At 35.9% G+C, this 26,112-nt stretch overlaps 1 protein-coding gene across 4 annotated transcripts in view; it reads right to left on the reverse strand.

Moving 5' to 3' along the window:
• PTPRZ1 (protein tyrosine phosphatase receptor type Z1) overlaps positions 1–26,112 on the reverse strand; it is a 167,143-nt gene that overhangs the window by 35,816 nt on the left and 105,215 nt on the right. For 2 of the 4 annotated variants that reach the window (XM_033098997.1, XM_033098996.1), the window contains exons 9-13: positions 20,763–20,947; positions 19,292–19,418; positions 12,971–13,017; positions 5,193–8,754; positions 150–294 (exon numbers count right to left, since the gene is read on the reverse strand). In XM_033098997.1, coding sequence (XP_032954888.1) covers positions 150–294; positions 5,193–8,754; positions 12,971–13,017; positions 19,292–19,418; positions 20,763–20,947 — 4,066 coding nt within the window. The remainder of the gene's footprint in view (positions 1–149; positions 295–5,192; positions 8,755–12,970; positions 13,018–19,291; positions 19,419–20,762; positions 20,948–26,112) is intronic. The other 2 variants (XM_033098999.1, XM_033098998.1) reach the window with 1 other exon arrangement.

A 26,112-nucleotide genomic window follows, 5' to 3' on the forward strand; every position in this document is an offset into this window, starting at 1 on the left:
AACTCACCTTATTCATAGTTACCTGAATAAATTACTGGTAACTCTCACATAAAAGAAATTTTGCATGTGCTTTGAAAACATTTCAGCTAAAAACACTGGCAAAATCTGAGCTTTAGGAAATACATTTCCGAAACAAACACTCAGCTTACCTCCAGTAGATGAGAATACCCACAAGAACCACTAGACAGATAAAAGTCAGGGCTGACACGATCACAAGGGGTATAACTGCCTTCTTCTCGGATTCCAAGCCCTCAGCTAGACCAATGCGAGATTCATGGCTACTATTACTGGCCTCTGTAGTTGGAGAAAATGGAGAGAGTTGATATTTAAACTAAAAGAAAAGTAATACCATTTTTCAACTGAATAATTGCAACCTTCATTGCTGTTGCTTACCTTTAAAATTTTGACTCTATAATGCAAAGAATGTCTATCATTAGAAGTCAATTAAAATAAAATAAAGTTTAAGAAGTAACACAGGCTATCAGAGCTCGAGAACTTAATATCCTAACAGAGATTGGCACCTAGGTAGGGGTGCATGGCAGGAAGTGAGTATAATACTACCTTGAAAAGATTGTCAAAATGGAAGTATTAAAATAAGAAAACTACCTAGATGTTAAATAAAATGATCAGGAAAAACATTACTACTTACTGATTCACCATATATAATTTTGATTTTCCAAAATTAATTTTAACGGAATTATTTTTAATCCTGCAATTAGGTAAATAATTAGAACGAGTTAATAGTTTCATAGAGAGAGAATCTTAGAATAACCCTTCTTACATTAAGATAGTCCTTCAATTTAGCAATCTATTTAAAATTTAATGTATGTTGCTTTTAAAATGGTATTAATATTTTGAATGTCCTTCTTACCAACTGTTTTTCCCCATCAAAAATGAAAATACTGCTGCTCGTGAATTGAAGGACTACATACATTTAAGAGATTCTTTTCAAATATGCAAGTGTAAATTATAAGAAATTCTGAAATCTGCCCTTGGGTTAATTTTCAAAGATGGCAAATGACTGTTTTTGTGACCATATGGGCACGTTATTGTTCTAGCACTTTCAAAATCCCTGCCACTGGAGCTATCCTTCCAAGTTGTTAAAGAGTTTCAGGACTGTAGGGTGTTGGTGGCCCGTCACCACTCTTCCCTTCTACTATGAGGTGTGTGCAGTGGGAATCCAAGATGACTGAACATTAGAACTCTTCTAGCTCAATGCTATGCCGACTCTGCTACAAGTGCCCTTATCCTGTTTACCTGTAGAAGTTCTGATGAAACTAAATTTAGGTTCTCAATGAGAGTCTACACTGATTCTTACACAAATGGCACATTTGGTGTGGTCGTACTAAGTACTGTACTATTAATGATACGAGACAGAGGGATTCAATTTATTTTTAAATCTTTAAGAATAATAAATTTGAGAGTAACGAATTCATAAACATAACATTAAAATATATCTAACGCAGGGAACTGAAGATTTAAAATGATAGCTTCCTTCTATAATGGGATGATGCAAAAGAGAGCCGATAATTTAATCTATTCAACATACCAAAGGAGTATAAATGACACCCAAATCTCCCAAGATGTTTGTTCTTATAATTATGGATGCAGTTGGTAGAAAAAAGAAGAATTCAAAGGTGTGACTAAAAATCGTAAAATTGTGTAAACAGTGGAAATACTGTAAGCCCACTGACCCCTGAGCTGTAGTTAATATTCTTATGAGAGAAGCCCAAGTTTACTTTCTATTATGTTCATCATGTGCCCTACTGTTTACATATTGTGGTGAGGCTCATACAGAAGCCTAAATAATCTGATGGCAAATGCACTGAAAATATCTTGTTTTATACATGACTGTCTTCACACGTTTTCTAGTGGAACTACTGTTACCTAAATTGAAAGTCAGTGGGTAATAGATTAAATAATACATTTAGCAACGTTCCTGGTACCTAGTCATTACAAATGGTGATTAATATTATTATCTGTATCCATCATTCTTGAAATGTGGCCCCCAGAACAGTGTCATTGGCATCATCTGGAACTTGTTAAAAATGCAAATTTTGGGACCCACCCCAAACACCCCAAATTTACTGAATCAGAAACTCCGTGGATAAGGCCCAGCAATCTGTGTTTTAACAAGTCCTCCAAGTAATTTTGGTTCACACTAAAGTTTGAGAACAAACGATATACATTAATTTATATATGAAGTGAGCTTATTAATTATACATGTCTTCAATGACCACAGATATTCATAACAATATGTATATAGGTACAGATACATACATATCTCATTTATATATGTATGTGCGTACACATACATGAGATATGCCTAATCATATATGTGATATCTATGTAAGACATAACACAAAATATGCAACAAATTACCATATATATCACACACACTATATACATACACTATCCATACACATTGGCACACACAGTCTGGTATATAGGTTCGTCTCCTAAGTTCTCTGGGAGGTCTGATTTTAAAATAAACCCTTTAACTGAGCAGTCAGAATAATAAATTCATCGTAATCACATATTATGAAACCTAAATGGGATGCTACAGAAAGTACACACAATAAACTGGTTGCTTTGTATATTATAACGAGGAACAATTAGTTGTATTGATTTTTATATTCATTAGTTTTACATTCATTAATATTTATTTTGATATGACTCAGTAGTGTATATGAATTACCTAAATGATAAGACAAGAAACTTATTTCCTAACACTAATAGAGTGTTAGGAAATAAAGAACTAAGATGAATATTTTAAAGTACGTTTTCGGAAAAACACAGTGTAATTTTGGTATTAGAAATTGGGCATTATATGTATTTCTTATTGTCTTTAATCTTGAAAGCATAATCTCTAAGAAGCAGACACCAGTAACACAGGTTACCAGTCTCAGTTATGTATTAACTCCCTAATTGAGCTGGATCAAGTAACCTAGTATCTGTGGGGTTTGGTTTACACAGTCATAAATTGCAGATGCTAATATTTGCCTTATCTATATTATTTTGAGGACCATATCTTATAAGTTATTCTACATTTAAAAATATATAATCAAATTATAAGTTTTGGAATTAGCATTTGTTAAAGAGGCATATTCAATCATAAGACATATTACATATAATTTTATTATGCATATAGATTTAAAAACAGAACAGAATTTCCCCCTAATTTTGTTTTATCTTATTTATTTCATTAATTAAGTTACTTGATGATGTTGGATGTCATATTCATCTTGTTTTCTCATCAGTGGGAGAACTTACTCTAATAAATCTAATTAGTGCATTGAAGGGAAATTGTTAAGTTTTAGTCAATAATTTTAGGTTTGGCATTTTTTTTATATGTAGTCTTTCCATAAGAGCATACTATAGCAAAAATATGTGAATGATGCCATTACTCAGTAAGATAGAAAAATAGACGGATTCCTGGTATTTTCCTTTAAAACAAATCTAATAAAAAGTTTTTTTAAAAAGTACTATAACTGGAGCCAGATAACAATTCATACATCTGGCGATATTACTGAATATGGTGACCTGTGGGTTCATTATTTATTCTCACATCTCAGAGTTAAAGTTTCTAAGTTGGAATCCCATGTTAAATGGCATGAAGTCAGAATACTCAGAAAACTTCTCTATCAAAATGTACAAACTTTTAACTGCTGCTGTACCCAAAGAAAAATATGCAAATCAAGTCAAGGGATAAAGATAACAAAAGAGGGAAAATATCCTAATGGGACTGGTGTCTGTGTCCTGGATTGTAAATACCCACTTTTATGCACCAGTAGTGCAGGATGTAACTATAGCCTGCTTTTTAACCTACTGTTACGATTTAAGCATTTTCATTGTTAATTGTAAAAATGCCTTAAAATTTAATGAAAGTAAATTATGTAATTCTTATGATTAGTTCAATGAAATTACCTAGTATTTCATATGCTTAATGGTATTGAACTTCCCTTTTCATTGGCATTTAAAACAAACATCTGTATTATAGATGCTGTAAGTAATCCTCTCTAAGAAACATCTGGCCAATAAACCAATTTGCATAAAATACATTATTAAATGAAATGCATTTCTTCAGGAAATTTTCTAGTGTTTTACATCTTGTCAAACAATACCTATACATACACTGCATATTAATTAAGGCCCATTATTTAACTTCTTAGAAAGGTGTATAACCGCAAGTACAAAGGAGAATGTGTTTTGTTAGTTAACACTGCCCTCTTTAGGCAACATTAAGGAAATCAAACAAGCACAACTTCTAAAAATTGAAACCTTGTTTGAAAAAAAAATGTTACCATTAACTCTCAAAACTTAGCAATAAAACTTCTTTCAAAGCTCCCCAAGCGAAGGTGGGTGCGTAAATTACATAATTCTTTTCCATGGGGCGGGTCAGAAAGAGGTGCTTATATCATATTGCTATCAGAATTTATGATTCATTTTATCATTCGACAGAATTAGTTTACAACTTATTTCAGAACAAGAGTTAATATGAAAATTAAAATCATCTAAAAATAGCACACTCCACTCTATCATTTAAAAAGCAGCCTACTAATATATTTAGTAGGTACACATAATTGCTTCCACGTATGATAGGCATCTAGTAGAATATGAAATATTGACGATAAATAAAAATCACTTTATCTATTTTGAAGAGAATTAAGGACCAAAAGAAACATAACAGAAACAGACTCATAGATTCAGAGAATAAACTGATGGTTGCCAGAGTGGAAGAGGGTGAGGAGATGGGTGAAAAAGGTGAAGGGGAGTAAGAGGGACAACCTTTCAGTGACAAAATAAAGAAAGCACAGGGGTGTCATGTACAACACGGGGGATAGAGTCAACAATACTGTAATAACTTTGCACAGTGATACACGGTTAATAGACTTATCATGGTGATCACATCGTACGGTATATAAATGTTGGATCACTACGTTATACACCTGAAACTAATACAATATGACATGCCAACAAAACTTTGACAAAAAAATGAAAAAAAAACACACATTTTGAGTATTCATTTGAGTAATGAATAAAACCATATTTTAAAACCTGTAAATTGGTTTGATATTTTGATTAAAAAATAACGTGCCATTTTACCAAATGTCTATCCTTCCATGATTTTTCTATTCTTTGCCAAAAAAAGAGCACCACACCTCCGTCTATCCCTTTGATCCATAACTAACCTGCCTCTGAAATGTTGAACACTTCTGAGTGCCCACTAGTAACAGTCGGTGTTGAGGACTGGGGGGATCCAGGCGTTTTTTCGGAGTCACCTGCTTCCAAGACCCCATCAACATCTCTTTCGTTAACATCTGGAAAACTGAAATCTGTGGAAGTCTCCTTATCGTTAAGGCTATCTGACATACTGTGCCCTGATCCACTCTCTTCATCACTTGTAAGAACCGCCCATGCTTTAGATTCCGGGGGGAAAGGAAGCAGGGCATTCTCAGTCTGAATGTCATCATCCTGTTTTCCATCATCGTGCTTTCGGGGGAGCACATTTGTTGGTGGTGATTTATCAGGACTTCTGTCCAGAACACTCTGACTGTCTGAGGTCACACCTGTGACGTTATTTTCTTCTTCAGACTTCTCAGATACTGAATATGAAATTGGCTTATTCTGATCCACAAGACTGTTGTCCTGGGGGTCTGAATCATTCATTACCCTTTCCTGGGATTCTCTATAGGAGAAGCATGACATACACTTATACATGGATAAGCCATCTCTATCTTTGTCATCCTCATCATCATAATCACCAGCATCACCGTCATCACCACCACCCACTAGCTCAGTGTCCAATCTGGCTCTGTGAGTCAGCTCAGAAGTTGTTTTAGAAGGAAGCACGAACTTGGTGGTGGCAACAGCACCTTCTCTGTTGGGAGAAACAGCTGTAATAGAAGCATACCCATTTCCTAAAGAAACAGAATGGTCGGCAGTTACAAGTGTTGGAATACCAGCAAATACCTCATTGGTAATAGAACCCTTGGTGGAGGTGAAAACGTCATCAGAATACATAAGCTTATTTGTAAGTGTATTTGGTGGCACATCCATCAATAAGACAGGAGTAGCAAATGCTCGCTTTCTTTCTGGGGGATAGGCATGCTGAATCTCCACATCGGCAGTTTGCAACAACTCATCATTACTGTGCAATGAAGGCACCCCTTGCTGGGAATTTTCCCTTTTAAGCAAAATTGGTTCAAAATATTTCTTATTCGCATAAGAAATGGTTAAACCTTGAAGTGAAGCAGCGGGCATACTAGAAGCAGGCGATACATCAAAACCTGGTACAGACGTAGCATGCAGTGTGTTTTCACTTGAAGCAGAATTTGATGCCATGAGATGCAACAATGTAGAACTAATTTGATCAACCTTGGGGGTTTCAACCAATTTTGGATCACTAGGCACAGCCGGAAGAGCGGTTTTAAGCAATTTGTCAGCATCAGAAGCCTGAAAGGAAGGTTGCAGCAATGATACTTCTGTATTAAAAGAAGCTGAGGCCTCGTACAACAAGAGTTGAGTTGAAGGATTTAACATTCCACTAGAAGCAGGGTCACAGGATGCTGGCTCTGAGTTTGCCCTAAGCGCGGGCTTCAGAGAAGTGTCACCAAACGCTTGAGATACAGCATGTGTAGGTTGAAGTAAAAAGTTATTTTCTGGAACTTGACTAATCTCATGATCAAAAGCCTTAGGGGCAGCATAAGCAAGAGAGTCTGGAAGTATACCCTGTGTGCTAGAAATGGAAACAGGGGATTCTTGTAAAGATGCACTCAACTTATTCACATTATCGTACAGGTCGGGCATGACTGTGCTTTCAGAATGGTAAACCATCCCACTGAAAGAAGAAATCTGCAGTTCAGTCTGATTTCCATCTATTATGTCACTTTTAGGAAGCGTCTTATTATCATCACTAAACACAGATGCTGTGTATGTAAATTCAGCTACAGAAACAGGTGAGGCTAGGTTAAGGGCTGTCAGGCCATCTGTGTCAGGTAAAAGAAATTCACTATCAGAGGAGGCTCCAGACCAGTCCCCATCACCAGACGGGCCCTGAGTGGGCTGCAGCACTGACCTGGAGGGGCTTATTAACGAAGACTCGGGCATTGCTGGGTGGCTAGGGCTGCTAAGTAAGGAACCGTCATGAGCTACCTCAACAGAACCATGCACAGGTATTGCGGAATCGTAAGAAACAGTGAAGAGGTGTTGGGGGCCCTCGTTATCAGGTAAGGCATGAGAAGGTTCAGGACCTGAAGAACTTGCATGCATCGTGACATCACTGCCGGATGACTCAACTGGAGAAAACACAAGCGTTTTATAAGGGACCCCAGAACCACGACCACCAAATTCCAGTGTCTGTGAAGCAGCACGAGTAGTGGTCTGATGCGACAGCACATCAGAATACTGAGCAAGGCTGGGCTCTAGCAGTAAATCACCCCCAGCCACTGGCAGGGAAGCCTGCAGGGACACCTTACCACTCTCAACAGCTGACGTAACTTGTGCAAGGATGGGAGAGACTGTAGACAGATGGTGAAGCCATTCACTACTGAAGGAAGCAGAGAAAAATGGAAGCGAAGGTGCGCCCTCATAGGAAGACAGGATGGGCTCAAACGACACACCGACACTGGGAAACACAGGCGTAGCATGCAAGGCCGAATCACTACTTGAAGCGGCAGAGGCAGTGTTGAGGATCTGATTGTCAAGCAACAAAGGGGTGACTAGCGGAAAGACTTCACTACTGGAGGAAGGTTGGAGAGGTGTCTCACCATTGTATACCGGTTGGGTTGTCTGCAACTGTACCACGTGGACAGTGGCAACCGAATCGTGTGGTCCGGAGGATGGAGTAAAAGCATGAGGTGTTACCTCTGTCGGGAAGTAGGCAAATGAAGAGTAAGATGGCATTTCCATATCTGTGACGGAGGGACGCTGCGACACCAGTGGGCCTGGAGAAGAGGACTCAGTTGTCTTCTCAAATTCCTCCGTATGTATCTCGGTGTAATTAGTCTGGAGGAAGCTCTCTCTACCTGATCCAACATCGGGCTGTGTCATCACCTCTGTAGTACCGGGAAACCACACATTTCTATCAACAGAAGGATCCTTGAGAGATTCTTCCGAACCCGAGGAGGCTGAATCGTCTGAAGCATTTGTCATAGATTCGGGCATAAGGACATCATATGTGATTGCCTCTGGGTTTTCTGAAGAAAATACATACCCCTGGGATATGTCCTCAGAGGTGAATGGCACAGCAGTAGTTGCAAAACTGGAGCCTGAAGAATCGTCAGCTCCTGTATCGAGCTTGACATTGGTCAATAAACTCTCTTCCTCGCCGATATCAGTCGATACCTCTTGAGATTCCGTTATAGAAACTATATTTAAAGATTCCATAGTCCCAGACAAGTTCTGCTGTGGAAATCTGAGGATAGTTTTAGAGGAAGAAGTGCCTTCCAGAGGGTGAGGTGGCAGTTTGGTCCCAGTCTGTGAAGTCAAAGAAACATCTTTTTCTTGGGCTGATTCAGTGACTGGTTGGGAAGTAGAATCTAAAGATGTGTTGGGAATATCACCCTTTCCAGAGAACACACTTCCTCTTGTTGGAGATCGGTTAGTCTTGGCCTCATTGTATTTAGTCCCTGCGCGATTGTAGTTTGTTGTGGTAGACATGTGGGGCTCCTTTCTCCTTATTTGGTTTGTGGCACTGTCTCTACCAGGATTCACAATAGTGTCTTCGTCAACGTCTTTTCCCTCCTCTTCCTCCTTTGAAAAGCAAACAAGATTTAATGGAACATAAGGAAATAAGAGAAAAACAAAATCTTAGCAATATTTTATACTGCATCATTCTATTAATCTTCACTTGTGGGATCTTGGGAACGTCTCCTCATAAAGCACCATTCCATAGAAGCCATGCGTCTATCCTATAACTTTTATCATCCTAGGGAGAGTAATTAAACTAACTGAAAACACCCAATTTTGGCTGGCTGTATTTTAATGCTATGAAACAAAGTAATTAAATGAATAGCTAACACAGCTCTGAAAGGAAGACACGTTGTATTTATTTATTGGGAGTGTTATTTACTGTAGTATTTATTTTTATGTTTTCATGTTTCTCTGTTCAATTCATCTGGCAACAAACTAAATAACAACTAGCTTCTTGTAATATGAAATGGAAATGAAACAGTTTATTTCAAAGACCAAAGTAGTTGCGTATTCAGAATATTTCATTGTATGTATTCAGAATACATCACAATTATTAAGCCATCATACAAAGGAAGAGGTTTTTATTATTGCTTTTCATTTTGTTTTAAATACTTTCCATTTAAGACTTAGGCAGACATTTTAAAGGCAAGTTGTCAAAATATGCTTCTAGTGCTAGTTATTTAATTTTGGGTTTTGTTTTAAAATACCATTCAGGTGACCCAGTCTTTCATGAACACTTAGTTACTGTAATGGACCAGGATCTATAAGGCTAGAGATAAAGACCCATGTTTTCCGGTTTTGTTCTGCTTTTTTTTTTTTTTTTAAATGTTCATTTTATAATATGTCTAATCACATGTTTAGAAAACTAAATTGCCAAAGGTATCAAGATATGTCATTTTTAGTCCACATAGGACATGATTTTTTTCGTTTGTTGGCATTGTCACCTATTAGATCTTTTAAGTCCATGTCCTTTAGAAGAAGAAAAAAGCGACTGAGTACAAGTTAGTTATTGAGAATTTGACCAGTATCAGTAAAAAGAATATGAATGTTAAACCATGTGTGCTCATGATCATGTGTGTTATATACACGGAAAGCTGCATTGTATGAACACAAGCTTTCAAGCTTAATGACTGCATCATCAGTCAAAGCTTCATTATTTCATTGATTTTAAGCAGTTTCTAATGAATATGGGACAACTCTGAGAAATGAGTCAGCTTTAATGATCTAGATTGTCCTGATGCTAAAAGTTGGTATTCCCTTAGATTCTCCAGACAAATTTCCTCACTAGTAGTCAGTACTTCTCCATGAAAGTTTCCATTCTGTTTGATACTTTGTTTATACGGACAACCCAAGTGATCTCACCAAATAATTGCCTGAATAAAATACTCCCTTAATCTACAAACCCAAAGACTTCAGACGAAAGGAAATAAGAACAGTTTGCCTTGACTTGCTCTGAGGGAAAATCTGTTGGTTCCAGATATCTCGTCTTTCCCTAGAAGTTCGCAAACATTTATTTTATAATTTGATCCAGAGTTTTGCTGAGGATCAATGTGAAGCTTAGCAATATGGGGGTTCTAACTCTTCCTCATTTTTGCAAATCTGGATATGTGCTTGGTTTTCTGGTATCACTCCACACTCAACCTCTACCAAGACTTTTCTAAACTTTTTTTCCTGCTCTTATCAAACCTCTACTTACCTACCCTCTCCCCTCATTCTCAGCAGATGGCCTTTCTGCTTACTTTACAGAGAAATTAGAAGCCACTGGACAGAAAGACACCCCTCTTCCTAACATTAAAACATCAAAAACAGGGACCAATAAAATCCACCCTCTCATCTGGTTGTCACTGAAGAGCTGTTCCCCTTCCTTTCTAATTCCTACATCTATATTTCAAATTCATTGTCTATCCTCTTCTTGGGAACCACACACAATTGAGTATTTCCCCCTTTTTTGTGTGATTTCAATGCTGTTTTCTCAAATGGATCATACTTATGATCTTAAATGAACTCAGATCCCTCTTATTTAAAAGGAATATAAAGAGAAATCTCAAATTCAACTTCTAGTTATTATGCTATCTCTCCTTCCCTTTACAACGAATGTTCCCAAAAGATGTGAAATCTATAGTCTCTACATGGTGTAACAGTTTCCAAATCCCACAGTAATATTGCTTCTCTTCCTCTTTGTTTCTATTTTCACACAAACACAGTTTATCATCTTCCTGCCATAAGCTATGTAGATTTCTATAAAATTTTTCTTAAAACATAAGACTACTCACTTTTTCTTTTGTTAGATCTTTTGGGGGGAAAATCTATATACAAAAAACACACATATCCTTCCTATTTCTTCCTTTTCTAGCAGATTTTAGACATTGTGAGGTTCAGATACCTCTCAGAATCTGATGATGGTAATGGACCTTCATTAACCTTAACCGACCGCACCTTGTAGACCTCTATGAGGTCATACCACCTCACGTCAACAGGTCAAGAAGAATATATCATTCACGCTCTGTGATTACTTTATACGTATCTGAAACCACAAATGTTTTAATGGATACTCCTTCATATAATTTCTTACAGAGTTATTGTGAATCTCTCTTTCACTATGGTTTAGATACACGTCACACCGGTTATCCTTCACAACTTCCATTAATTCTATCTATTTATTTTTATTGTAAAGCCTTGATCATGCCGGAGGTATTTTCTTTCAGAGTCATGCATTTCTCTTTGAAGAGGATCTGAGAAATATCCCCAAACTACTCAGTTCCATACTCAGGCTTAAGAACCATTACAGCTACATCCCAGGTGTTTGTCAATTTTTATCATTTGTCCCTGCAAGAATCAAAGGAAGTGAATAGTGTTATGGACTGAGCATTTGCATGCCCCGCCTTCCCCAATTTGTATGAAATCCTACCCTCAATGTTATAGTAGGAGGTGGGGCATTTGAGAGGCATTAATCTTCATCTAATTAAGATTAGATGAAGCAATAAGAGTGGGGCCCTCATGAATAAGATTAGTGCCCTTGTAAGAGTCAGAGAGAGCTTGCTTCTTCTGCTTTGCTCTCTGCCATGTGAAAATACAAGGACAAGTCGGCAGTCTGTAACCCAAAGGAGACCCTCTCCAGAACCTGACCATGTCAGAACCTTGATCTCACACCCCGCTCCTCCAGAACTGGGAGAAATCAATTTCTGTTGTTTGTAAGCTACCCAGTTTATGGTATTTTGCTTCAGCAGTCTGCTCTGACTAGGACACAAACTCATGATGTGAATTTACAGTGTAAAGTAATTTCTTTTTCCCGACTTTAACTTGATTATGGTGATGACCTCTAGGTATATACATGAGCACATGCATGTACACACACGTGTGCACACAGGCACACTCACACACAAATAACCTTGGCTGAATTCTGTGAACTCCTGTTGAAAGGTAAACTGGTCATTTTGGTAAAATAATCCTCTGTAAGAGAGAATTGCTGTAAGTTATATAAATTAGTGAGGTCATTATAAATGTGAAAACACAACTGAATTGCTATTTATTGCTAGATAACAAGATAACAGCGTTCGTTATCCCACTTTATGAACATATATGTACATATACACACATTCATACTACAGTAACAATAGCACCTGTATTTAACATATAATCTCAGTTAACGTGAATAGCATACTTGGGCTCAGGATAAAATATAAGATAAAGCAATCACTGTCTATTTAAAAAATTAAGACAGTGTTAACATTTATAAATATTCTTAAATATTCATTTTCTTGAAGGACATTATGCTAGCAATGGACACTTATAATTTGAATACTCCAAACACAAATGTTCAAATGAAAAGGGCAAAAGAATATAGAAAATTAGTATTTTGGCTCATATTTATTGTCAATCTATCAATCACTGGATAAGTTAGTTATAAATGAACTGTAACAATATTAACATTAAGAATTGGTTACATATTTTTTGTCTGTTAGAAAAACTTGACACTGAAAAAATTCCAATTTATACAGTTCATAACTATAATTATTTTTAAAATTCATTTTTTTATTATTAGCAAACTTTTTGTATCTCTCTATTATTTTTATTTTACTAATCAAAGTGTCTTCCAAGTTCTTCACAAAAGAATCATGTATATCAATTACATGACTATCTAAGAAGTAAAGCAACTAATCCTAGCGTGAATAATGCAACCTGGGCTTCTAGTAATGCAATACCTGAAAACTAACCAATAATTCAAAATAGACTTGGAAATTTTAAAACAGTTGAATATATAAGATAGCTATGATACCTTGATTATTTCTTCAGTTCCAATTAACTCAGGAAAGAGGTCAAGTTCTACAAAATTGAAAAAAAATTTATTAAAATTTTTATTCAACGATTTCAGTCTCGTGGTTTACCCTTGGATGGAAAGAGGGAAAAGAAAAAAAAAAAAAAAGACTGTTAGCTTTGAAAATATAGCATCTCTCAAAATCAAAGTTTCACATATCAGTTTTCAACACTACGGAACACTGTATAACACCACGCTACATAAACCTGTACGAAACTGCACTCAAACCCTTCATCTCTATAGTCCATTCCAACTCCCTTCCCCATTCCCACTCCAAGTGTGACTGATGCTAAGAAGGAAAAGGGAGGCTGATATTACTGAGTATAATCTCTTCCCCCGAACCCCCAAAATTCTTCTTCAGTGCAGATTCATTTTCACGTTTAGCAGCACTGATAAAAGCATAGCTGGGGGAAGTGCCAGGGATTTAGGGAGGAAGTGAAAGGATTTAATCTTGTATTCAGTCACTATTCCTTAAGTTCCTCTTCTGACTGAGGGTCAACTAATTCTTTGTATTCTTCGGCTGTGGGCACATACTATCTGTACACAGGGTGCTGTCCCAGGTAAAAATGGAGAGTGTCTTCCAGCAGGTCCAGCGTGGTCTGGCAGCAGGAATGACTAAGCAGAGTGATTCCCTGCCTTCTCCCGAGGAAACTCAGCTAAGGCTGTCTACGCAAAGAGTGCAATGACCAGGATCATCCAAGTCCATTTCCCCCAACTAACTAGAACCAGGGTATTACTAGTCCATGGAAATCTCAACCCTAAAACAAGACCTGGCAGTAAATGATAGGAAACATTAGCAGCCGGTTCTGTCTCTCCAGCAAGGAATCTAGCCCCCCTGCCAATTACTGAGGGGCTGGAGAAGCAGTTCTCCTGAGTCGTCATCTGAGCTGCCTGTTACCAGAAAGATGGCAGACAGGCGAGCTGTGATGGCTTGAGCTAACGCTCTTTTTTTTTGCTATTGTTTTATAGCACCTCACTCCATCTCCAGAGTTTATGCTCTTCACTGTCCCAATGCTGCTGATGTTCTCTGTTTTATGCCTGTATATATCCTCAAAGGAAATACATCTTCCATAGCATTTCCAAAGGCATAACTGAACTACCAGTAAATGTTTATTAAACCCAGACCTGTTTTATAACATAGACTTGATTATTTTTATCAGGAAATTTCTAAGTGTTCAGAAATGTAAAGCCATAAATAGAATTATATACATGAATTCTACTTAGAAGAGAATTCAAGTAAAATTTAGAATTGTGCCCAGCTCCCAAATGGATTTAGATAAAATTAATACTCTTCACTATTTAGCTATTTGAAGGTTACTTACCCTGAACAATTTTCTGTGCTGTAAAAATGAAAATATTCACTGGAAATGATCACAGTCTTAAATTTTAACTCTTATTATTATTTTTTTTCCTTAAAACTGACCATGAAGGAGTTTGGAAACTTTCATTTGGAGTATTAATGTTCCCCTTTTTCTATTTTTGTCTCTAAGAAACCCTTTCCCACTATGTTTTTATGCTTATTATTTTTCAGTTTACCAAATTAAACTGGTTTCAATACAACTGAGTCTCTATAACCTCTAAGGAAACCAATACACCATGTGAATTTAAAAATGGGATACAACTCAACTGTGAGAGACAAACAAGAATCTTCACTATGACTTTCTAAAACTACAATTTTAGGTGATGCATGTAAAAATCTTCAAATTCAGCACATGGCACAATACCTAATTTTATTTATAATGCTTTCAAATGTAGTGACTCCTTTTCATGTACTTTTAAAATACTTCAATTTTAATAAGGGCAAATCATAATCAAGTATTTGTTGGTGATACATATATTACACTGTAGATTTTTCTCCGTTAAGTAGCTAGGGAAAAAAAACCCTCAAATATAGTCCATTTTCTTCAACATACTTAAGGAAGTGTTTTAAAATAAAAAAAAAAAAAAAACAGAAAAAAGAAGGTCTAACGTCCCTCAAGTCTATACTTTTAATGGAAATGTTCTTATTAATTGTCAGGATGGGGGTAGGGTATATATAACGATCACACTGTGGACTAATTTCCTTCTTTTTCAGTATTGTCTGTGTTAAGTGCATTTGATTTATTTGTATCCTTTCATAGAGCATACATTAACATACATACGGATTATGGTTGCTAATAAGCTACATGATTTTACCCAGACATAGCCCTTAAAGAGTATCAGTGAGTTGTACTATAACTGTCTTTGCTCTTTACTTCAATAAGGAGTAAAACGTTTTCTTTGGGCCCCTTTAGGCCCAGGGGCAGCATATGAAGACCCAAGAAGCCCTCTGACCCTCTTTGTCTCATGGCACCCTCATGGGTGAATACCCCCAGTGTCGGCCTTCATATTGGGAAGTATCAACCCACTTTGAAAGGATCTTAATTCTGGTTTCCAATTAGACTCAGATTATTTGAATTGACTGATATTCTGGGGTTGCCCAGCAACACTTCAACACGACTCCTCTGCCCCCCATTAATCCAGAAGTCTTTTGCCAGGCCTCTTCAGAGCAATTTTGAAATAAAATAATTTTGGAAGATGGTTTCTGTCTTCCTGGAGATTTGGGAGCCATTCTTCTGGGTCTGAGAGTTCGTAGCACTCAAGGTCTAACTCTGGTGATTGGCACGAGGTCTCTAATACTGAGTACCATTTGACCTGCTATTTCCTCATAAATAATAGCTGATGTTTTAGCAACCATTGGTCTGATTCGGTATATTAAATGTTCAAAAACTATACTGGTTTACATCTTCTCACTTCATCAAAATAGACTTCATGAAAGGCTGTAAAAGTCTGAAGTGGAGACTCAATATTTTTTTTTTTTTGAGTGAACACTTGAAATTCATATTTGTGTGAAAACTGAACAAAAACTCTTGACTCATTCTGGTTTTGTCGTGGGCCACATGTAATGCTAGATTTCCTAAAAGAGGATGTTAGTAACACATTAATATTCCATAACACAAAAAAGCAACACTGACATAGGTTGGCAAGCAAGGCTTATTTAATTGTTTGAAGGTAAGCCAAGTTTCACAGCGCAAAAAGGTAAAAACAAAGTGGGCTGCGATCTCTTCAAACTCTGATATAAATATCACTCTATAACATCCACAGCATAGGATGGTACAGGCAGTGTAAGGACAGATGCAAAGTGACTTAACAAAGACAACTGTTATACAACTGAAACGCACAAAATCACAGAAAACTATGTTGATTTAATTCACCATGCACTTAAATTGAATACATATAAATCACAGCCCTAAAACATGTACCTAAATAAGGTCTCTTTAATTGGATAATAATTGGCTCTACATTATAGAACAGAAATGAACACAATTATTTCAGTTACAATGAAATAAATATATTTATGAATTGTTTATTCATAAATATAATTTTCTACAAAGTATTTGAAAGAATATACAGTTCTGTTTAAACGTCAAAAGGGTTTCTTAACAAATGTAAATTGTTTCTGAACACGAATGCATGCATTTATTTTAAAAACGTAGTTTATAATAATATTTAATGGACACTAGTTTATGGTGATACTGTTGTATGCAACAAACGTCATTAAAATGCACAGGCAATAAATTAATCAAATTAGCCAAAGTTAAATGCACAATTTAGAAGGCTGACATTCCCTTCACAGATATTGACTAGAATATTTGAAATTTATGATGGAAAGAAAGGGTAATTATAAATGACCTCCTAAATTTCTTTTTAACAGAAGCAATAAACAACACAGTATTTAGAAAACAGCTTACCCAAAATAATAATAGAATAATTCAATAGGACATATTACAGTGTTACTAAGGTAATGAAACAATATGATGAATGGGATGAAATGGTATTAATAAAAACCATGAAATAAGAAGCAAACTCAAAAGCCACTTAACATCTATAGTAGCCACATAAATCACAAAATTCACACATCTTGTAGGTACCATCACACTGAACCACAAGATAGTACTGCTGTCAAGACTTTTATTGTGGTATAACTACCATAGAAACGATATTTAACATAACATAATTTCAATAATGAATTGAAAATAAATCCATTGAAATGTCAGTGCAGCCTTTAAGATGAGAAAGAATGAGTTCTAAGAAAACTAATACTTTATTATTAAAAAACAGGAAAACCTCCAACTTTGGGTAAATTGGCTTTTGATGAAGAAATTGTTGAAAGGAATAATTAAGGAATAACTGATCTAAGTCTTTAACCCTTGGTTTTTAAGAGAAATATCATAGTGAAACATCAACTTAACTACCATATTTTTCTAAAACACCATTACAGTATAAAATGTTTTAAGGGACTGAGACATTCAGAGAGATTAAATGGGGTGGCCACACTAGTGTGTCATTAGCTCAGCAGTGTCCTGATCCTTTGAATAAGTAGACATTAAATTGTTATATTTATTATTTTGTACAAATGTGAAAGTGCTGCAAATGATACAAGAATGTTGTACTTGTGCCAATACAGATTCAGCCTAAAAGGATCACTCAGAAAGCACTTCTGTAGAAAACAAACATTTGATCTATTTTTTCATATGCAATAAGCTTCTCAAAAAGAAAAAAATTTAGAAACTTAAAAAATTTATCATAGTGTATAGAGTAATAAAGAGCATAAATAAATAGCTAACGGTAATTTTTTTGTAAACTATTGGGAAATTGTTTTATATACAGAAATTACAGTGGTATAATACAACCAAGAGACTAAAATTAAGTGAATGTATTAAATATAATTCATATCGTAAAACACACGCTACGATGATGAGAGGAGATTTTTTTATATGCCATGTTTCATCAATTCACATACGATACGGACGAACATGGCCCAAGTTGCACAGCTAAAGATGTCATTTTTGGGGTGAGTCAATATGGAGAACTTTGGTGAGGGTGACATTCAACGGAGGAGCATGATACGGTATAACTGAAACCATGGTTAGTTAATTTAATACTCATCTTTCAATAAGACTTAGAGCTCAGATTCCATTTAAAAATCGCCTAATTTTGAAAAGCAATGCTAAATAAGAGCCTAGGAAAGATGGTTACACCCAGGCCACGAGGAAGGTCATAAGAAATGTATTAAATAATGATATTTAATTTAATGCCATCACAATAGTAGTAATATTCATTAGCCATCAATGTTTTAACTTGGGAAATAACTTGGCAAGTTCTGTAGCCTGTGATTTGGAAGGACACATAATCTCACATCTGATGCTCTGGCACATATTCTTTAACTTAAAAATTCAACTAGAATAATTGTGATGAGGGAATCAATGAACACGCTCATAATGGACCACAAAGGCAAATCGATATACATCAGTTTTCTTTCCATACTTAAAACTGGAAAATGGTATGATCCATAGAATTTGTAACCATTCATTTCCATTAAAATCGTATAAATATTTCAGTGAGTAGTCTCATGATAGGGATAACCAAAGAATATTTACATTTATGTATGTGTATGATTGCATATGTTTATGAATATGCATATGCGTGATATGTATACATATATAAACATCTACATATATACATACATATATAACTCCATTCTATTACTTGAAAACTGCTATACTAACAAAAGGAAGACTTTACTTAATTTAATTAGGTAAATTTATAAATTGTCAAATTATGATGGTTAGCACTTCAATTATTGCATATGCTTTGAGATCAAAAGATTTTCCCATGATACTCAGAGAAGATGCATGCAAATAAAATACAATTAGAAACAACTTTTTTGTTTTGCTTTTATGAAATAGCACTGGCAAATCAGCTAAGAGGAAAGCACTTCCACCCTTCAACCAAATTTCAAAAAGTGGATAAAAATATCTAAGACAAACTGTTGGGATGCTTTGTATAAAGTACTTCACATGATCCTAGGATCACGTATATACTTACTACAAAATGCTTTGGGGGCTGAAAAAAGGAAATAAACACACATGAAACCAAATCTTCATTATCCAAAAGAAAAGTCTTCATGTTTACAGAGCTATCTCATTAAATGACCATCAAAGACATAATAAAAGGTTTTACTGTTCTTAGTTTACAAAATTTTGATATTCAGAATAAATTTACTGACTGTCCTGCACCAGATCTGCTGGATGAGAAATGGGTTCCATGCTCCCTAAAATTACCTGGTGATCCAGACGGAAAAGAATCAATTTGTTTTTTGGTCAAAAGAATATAAAATCAGAGAGAAAGCACCAAAGCATCCAGTGACTAAATTAGCCTCATTTATTTAGATAATATAAGGCTTAACAGGTGGGCACTTACCAGGGTCATCAGAAGGCATGTCGACAATCAGCTGGTCACTGTATTTTCCATATAAGCCATTAGTGCATATGGCTACTATTTGAAGAACATAACTCATATTGGGTAGTAAATTATTGAGAATAGCACCCTAAAAGAAAGATGTCAGTCGTTACACAAATGTGTTATTCTCAAGGAGTCCTAACATAACTAGACATTGTCCTTAGAAAACTTTTTTCTCATTTGTCAATGGAAAATATTTATATTTTATTATTAATAATTTAAGAAAATGTTTATGCTATGTTAAGTTGAAAGATCTACTGAAAAAGTGGGGTTTTTTGCTTTTTAACAACCAGATTGAGCTTTAGAAAGTTTCATTTTTAACTAGAACTCATAAAATTCATAAGTGTCCAAAAACTATAGGTTAACATTATATACAAATAAACATGTAGCATTTGCAAAAAGCAAAACGTAAATACACAAAAGCAATGTTTGTCTTTATCTTAGCAATATATAAGCCAGACAGTAATAGAATTATCTTCACATCATTCCGAAATGAAAAATAGTGCATTCCCATAAATTCCACCACTTTCCCAGTTCCATTTCCCAGTCTCAATGTTGTGGTCAACTGAATGAAAAAAGTTGGTACAAGTTTTATCTGTGTTGTCCATGTGATATTGAACATCGTGACAACAAGGGCAGTTTTGTTTAAATGCAGGTTCCTAGGGCATTTGGGACTGTAGACGTCTGAATGCAGAGTTCAGTGTCTTTGACCTGCGGTGGGGCCACACCCAGCTGAGGTTTTCTCAACTACACCCCAATCTATGGGCAACACTTCCCTACCAATGGCAGCTTGAATACCGAGATGCTCAGGTCACAGAAGGACTCTGTACTTCACTTTCTTTGGTTTGTGTGCATGGGTGGGAAGGAAGAGCAGGTGGATCTTTCCTAGGGAATACCTGCCTTGTGTCCTGAAAGTTCTGTCTCAATTGACTTCACATGTGTTGCTTGCAAATTTGGTGCAAAAAAAAAAAAAGGGATTTTTGAGACCCCCCCCCCCCACTCTATTTTTCTTGTGCTGGTGTAGTATGGTGGGGGAAATAACACACTGATGGTTTCAGAGCATTGAGCTTCCAGGCTCAATTCTTTCCACAACTGTGAGATCACAGTCAAAGAATTTAACTGCTCTTTGAGTCCTTTCATTTGTAGAGAGAAGCCACACTAGATGATCTCTAGTTCCTGTCTTGTATATGTGTCTACTCTATAATGTCATCGACAAAGTTGTGGTCTCCCTGTCATTCAAAATATAAATAAGAACCTCGTGTAACTCACTGTAAGTTTTGTCGTCATTTAGCATAACTTCTGCTTCTCCTCCTCCCCACTGAAGAACCTCATACAAAGTCTAGGGCAACCATATACAATCCCTCGTGAGATCTTACCTTGAAAATTAAACTCTAATGTTATCAATACAAAAAACAACTGATCTTATAGTTACCAAGTCTTGATAGCCATCTGTCAAAAATTCATGCTTGGTTTGGTCTTCTCCCTCTAACTGCTGGTACAAAACTGCAAACTTCTCGATCATGGTATCATAAACGACTCGAGGTCTCTCCCAAGTAACCAGGAGGCTGGTATAATTCTCTGGGTCAGCTTGAACATTTTCTGGTTCTGAACTACAAACTTCAAAGAGAAAGAAAAATACAATTATTGACACAACTGTTAGGATTTTAACAAGAAAAACATGTTCTGTGGAAATTTTTGTGGTATTTTATTTCAATAGAAGGTAAAAAGAAAGTTACACGTACCCGCTGTGGACCTTTTGTTTATGTCACTTCCTGTATATGAAATACTTCTTCTTTGCCGCCTATCTATCTGTGCAAGTCCTACCTCCTCATTCAGGAAAGTTCTTGGCCAAATACTGCCTCCTCTGATCTCTGCTGAAGTGTTCTGTGTCATTTTCAATTGTCTGATTTGTTTCACTACTATTATCGAATTAATTGCATATTCTCTTATATTGCTTCTTTCTGAATAGGTCTTAACTCTTCTAGCAGATTATAAACATAAAAACCATAGCCTTTTATTTCTGTATTGACTAGAACACTGTCTTAAGTATATCTGGCATACAAATTCATTTTTAGAAATAAACGAACAAAGGATATCTTCAACTTTACGATGCCTTTAGTTCTCTTGTTAGGTACCAGACAAATACGTTGACCTTGGGATGAGGAGAATTTCAATTATAAACAATGGTCGATTATTGGACATTTTGTTGACAGGAAATCCGTGAAATAATTCAAAATTTCCAATCAGAGAAAACCATGGGAGAACAAAACTATCATTTCAGAATTTTTCAGATGTGCTGACGAATGTCCCACTTTGGAATAATAAATTGATTAATCAATTAATTTCAGGGAATTAGAAGAATTGTCTCATCTAAAAAAATAGTATTTTGAAAATCTTTCAGGGGCTTCTTAAAATAAATTCAAGCCTGTGTTGGGAAGGGTGACAAAAATTTAGTCCCATCAGAAAGAGTACTGATACTTTTGAAATACATTCATAATGTGATAGTTTTGACTAATTTTGAGGACGAAAACAATACGATTTTATGACATTGTGCAAATGAAGCAAAGTAATAAATGTAATCTCTTCATAGGCCAGATATATTTGCAAACGAGAGGGAGAGAACGGTCACTGAGGTCAATGATTAATTAACGTAATATGCACACAGAATCTGGGTTTTGTTTTCAGGGGACACTTGAAGTTACAAAGCCACTGGATGAGATCATGCAGTTGACTCAGGTCACCCAATTGTCACTGATACAAAAACTATTTCAATGTTTCAGTGAAAATGTCTCAACAGCGTCAGAATATGCCCCCAAACCCTCTTTCTCTATACTAGTCTGTAGTTTATCTTGTGAACACAAGAGGGCACCCCCAAACAACAATTGGCCTTATAAATTGAAACAATTTTTACACACCGTATTTAGTACTAGCAATTTTAGCAGATGTACTCTATGGTAGCAATATGGTATATGAATGATTCAGAAAAATATAAACATATACATGTTATATACATAAAAGCATGTATAACTTTATATGAGTTAGAGATAGGATTTATCACTGTAAAAACTGTGATGTTATTTTTTGTTTATTGAGGATTTATTGTGTTTATTTGGGAATAAGAGGGCAATTCCTTCATTATCAGAAAACATGAATTCAGAATAAGAAAACTTTTTCTAATTTAGCTCCAGACTACGTCATCGTTACTCCAGCTAGTGATACTTCTATTAGTGTCCACCAGATGGCAGAAGACCATCAAGTCATCACTAAAGGAAGCTACTCACATAAACTGTCATTGGAGGAACAGGATTGCCTCAGTCTTGCTTGTAAAGATGCCCAAGTCCATTTTTAGAAGGTTGAAAGCGATTCTGGACAATAGCATTTGCAGATTTTGTCCTCAAAAAATCAATCCCAGTTTTTATAGAGTGAGAATGATTTAAAGTGAACTATTCTCTTCCCCTCAAATGAAACAATCTTAAAATGCATTAAAAGTTTTATGCATGCACACAAAACATAAAAGTCGCTGGAGAACAATGCAAAATTACTAGTTGCAAGATACCCAAAGGACTACTGCCTAAACGGCACAAACTTCTTTGGTCAGAGGTCTATGTTTATCTTCACTTAATAGTGGAAATCACAGGTGCTTCATATTTTAAGACTCACCAGGAATATAAAGGAGGATTCTAAAAAGACAGCTATATTTGTCATCAGGTTTCCATTGCTTTGCTTTCTTCTTTATAGATCTATAAGATCCTACTGGTAATTTTTAAAATAGTTTAAACACATTTTGATCAGAAATGTATTTTAAAAACACTCCTTTTATTTACTGATCATCAATAACTCAGTCATAGGTTATAAAGCTGCAACTAAATCTTGTATTTTAGATACTGAAATACAGGATTTTATGAGGAAAAGATATGGATTTTGGAATGTATTTTAAGATAAGTCCGCACTTCTGTATGGAGTCTATGATCTTGCCAGAGGGTAACCCTTCTAGTAGGACTGGACCTTTTAAAAAACAATCTAGTTAATGCTATATACATACACTATTTGGTGTCCAAACATAAAGCTGGGTAATTGCCATGGAGTAAGTTTCAATTTGCACTAAATTTTCCAGGTTTTCTTTGTTTCTTACTGAAATTATTTTGATTATCTTATTAGAAGGACAGACACTCTATAAAGCACATTATCTGGATTTAAAATACGGAAGATTTTCCTGATCAACATATACTCTGACATCAAATACAAACTACTAAGTGATATCATAAACTGGTAACAAAAGTGTAATTTCCTTGATTATGGGGTGTCCAGAACTACGTTGAGGCCCCATTTCCTTTGTCAGGACTGAATTTCACTCCTGGATTCCTTCCCACTGCTACATGTGATCTGGGTCATAGCTACTGATTCTTTAAGGAATGCTGGCCGAGGATGAGAATTCGGTTTCTGCAAGTCCTTGACTATGAGTCACACTATGCCAAGCCTGTGGTCCCTGTCCAGTCACAGAGAGGACAAGTGCTTGCTTTGGTACAGATGCAAAGGATCCTCACATGTAAAGAATGAGGATGTAGGCCCATTTCTCAGGGTGCAATAAATGTTCTTACTTAAAAACTTATTTGAACATTCAATCCTCAACTACTGGTTCCAGCCACTCTTGAGATGCAGATAAAGACGCTGCTGTCCCCGCCTTCAGAAAGCTCGGTCCCCTGACCCTTATATGTATTTAGTAAGCTATAGAATATAATGGGTGTTTTCAGTCTCTAAGTCCTAGACTCCATTTACAGCAAAATAAACTTGTAAAGGATTTGCCATTTAGACGAAATTAGGTTGTGCTTTTCAAATTATACGTTTTTTCCCACGAAAAGCTATAACACTTCACAAACTTTTAAAAGCTGACACAAAGTCATTTATCCTCTCACCACTCATATAAACGTAAGTGAAGAGTGAATACAAAAATTAATAAGAAAAGCACTGGGTGTCAAAATGTGGAAAAAGAAAATGAGAAAAGGAAATAAAGAAGTACAAATGAGGAGAACATGACAGTTCTTTGGCTGTGACAAGTCTCTCGGCTAATCATGCAAGTTGATGGCCAAGGGCAGATACGAGTTTCCTTCTGCCTTTTCTCTTTCATGCACCCACCAGGGCAGAAGAGCAGTCAGCCCAGAGGGAAAAGGCTCAGCCCTAGCTCCATGGATTTAGAGTAACAATGTGGGTGGAGGTGAAAAGACAGAGTGGTGATTCTTGAGGAGTGGCAGAGAAAAGGTCACAGTTATCTATGTCACTAGGTTTTACCCAATTATTTTCCACTGACTTGAAGTTTGGTGCAGTTTAACACAACCCGTGACAAAAGTATCTGTGAACACACACTGATAAATCCACCACATCCGTGTTTGTGGTTTATGAGCCTCATTAAAAAAAATACTGAAACAGGTACTTTAACAACTATTGTGACAGGGGTTTAAAGATTTACAGACTCAGAAGACCACCAATATTAAGGTTCTGATTTCCCCTCAGGGAGTAGCAGATCTTAATAAAACTGACATAAACATTGCCACAACTGTTAAAAGTAGTAACTACAGCTGACCTGTTGCTGTTTTGCACCTCTAAATGATTACATCATTAGCTTCAGATTAAATAACCAAAAGAAATCTTTCAAATTCTACCTAATTCAGTCAATCTTCTCTACAGTAGCTTCATCAACAGTTTGATTTCTAGTATATAATCTTCTAAGAAGCAAATAACCTTCACAGCACTTTTCTGCATCTAGTTAGAGCAGAGTGTTAACATACATGTGACCTTAATGAATGCTATTTACAACCACTGACCTTCAAGAAGGTGAATCTGCTGATGTATAATTCATCGTGACATTTTTCAGGAAATTACAGAAAATTTCTCATCGCTCAAATACAACATTTGGGTATAGAGACACACTTTTCATGTTACTCTGCCTTGAAAAGCACTTTATATTTTGTTGGTTTTTAAATTTTTCATTAAATATATTACAATGCTGGCAAGAAGATTTGAAGTGGATTTATAGTTCTATTCAACAAAAACTTTAAACACAGAAAATTTGAATAGCACCCTGTATTTACTGTGATAACATATATATATATATATACTTATATAGATAATTTTATATTTATATATATGGTATATAGTGTGTATATATTAACATATACACACATGCACACATACATACATGAGAGTATACACACACACTACAATAATAGAAGCTGTAAGTCTAGAACACATTATTTTCAAAGGACTGTTCTGCTTTGCACACTTTAGTTCATTTAAAACTCACAACAACTGTACAAGGTGGCACTTTCACTCTCATTTTATAGGTGAAGAAACAGGCTTAGAGAAATTAAGTATTTTTATGTAACTACAAAGTATTGGCACTGAGGTTTGAAGCCCAAAAACTAAGGACTTTAAAGCCCAAGCTTTTCCCTACTGTGCTTCAAGAAGCCTCTGCTTTTTAGAGCAAGTCTTGCTAGTGGGCTAAGAGAGGAGTGGGAAAGCATCTGGTGCCCAGAAGGCATGGGGCAAAGTTGAACTTCACCTTCTTTACACTCATGCTATGTTTGTAAGAGTAGTCACACATATTTCTCCTTATCTAAAAGACAGCTTTTACTAACTCCTTTCATATCAAATGGCTCTATTAAATCCTGTGATTCTTAGAAGAGCCAGTGTCCATTCCACGAGGCCAAAAAGAAGTGCTTTCTATTAAATGGCAGCTCCACATAAAAAAATGCAAAAATAGAGGAATGAAACTTTGGTAAAATATG

The sequence above is a fragment of the Rhinolophus ferrumequinum genome, chromosome 26 (assembly GCF_004115265.2).
Source record: "Rhinolophus ferrumequinum isolate MPI-CBG mRhiFer1 chromosome 26, mRhiFer1_v1.p, whole genome shotgun sequence".
NCBI lineage: Eukaryota > Metazoa > Chordata > Mammalia > Chiroptera > Rhinolophidae > Rhinolophus > Rhinolophus ferrumequinum.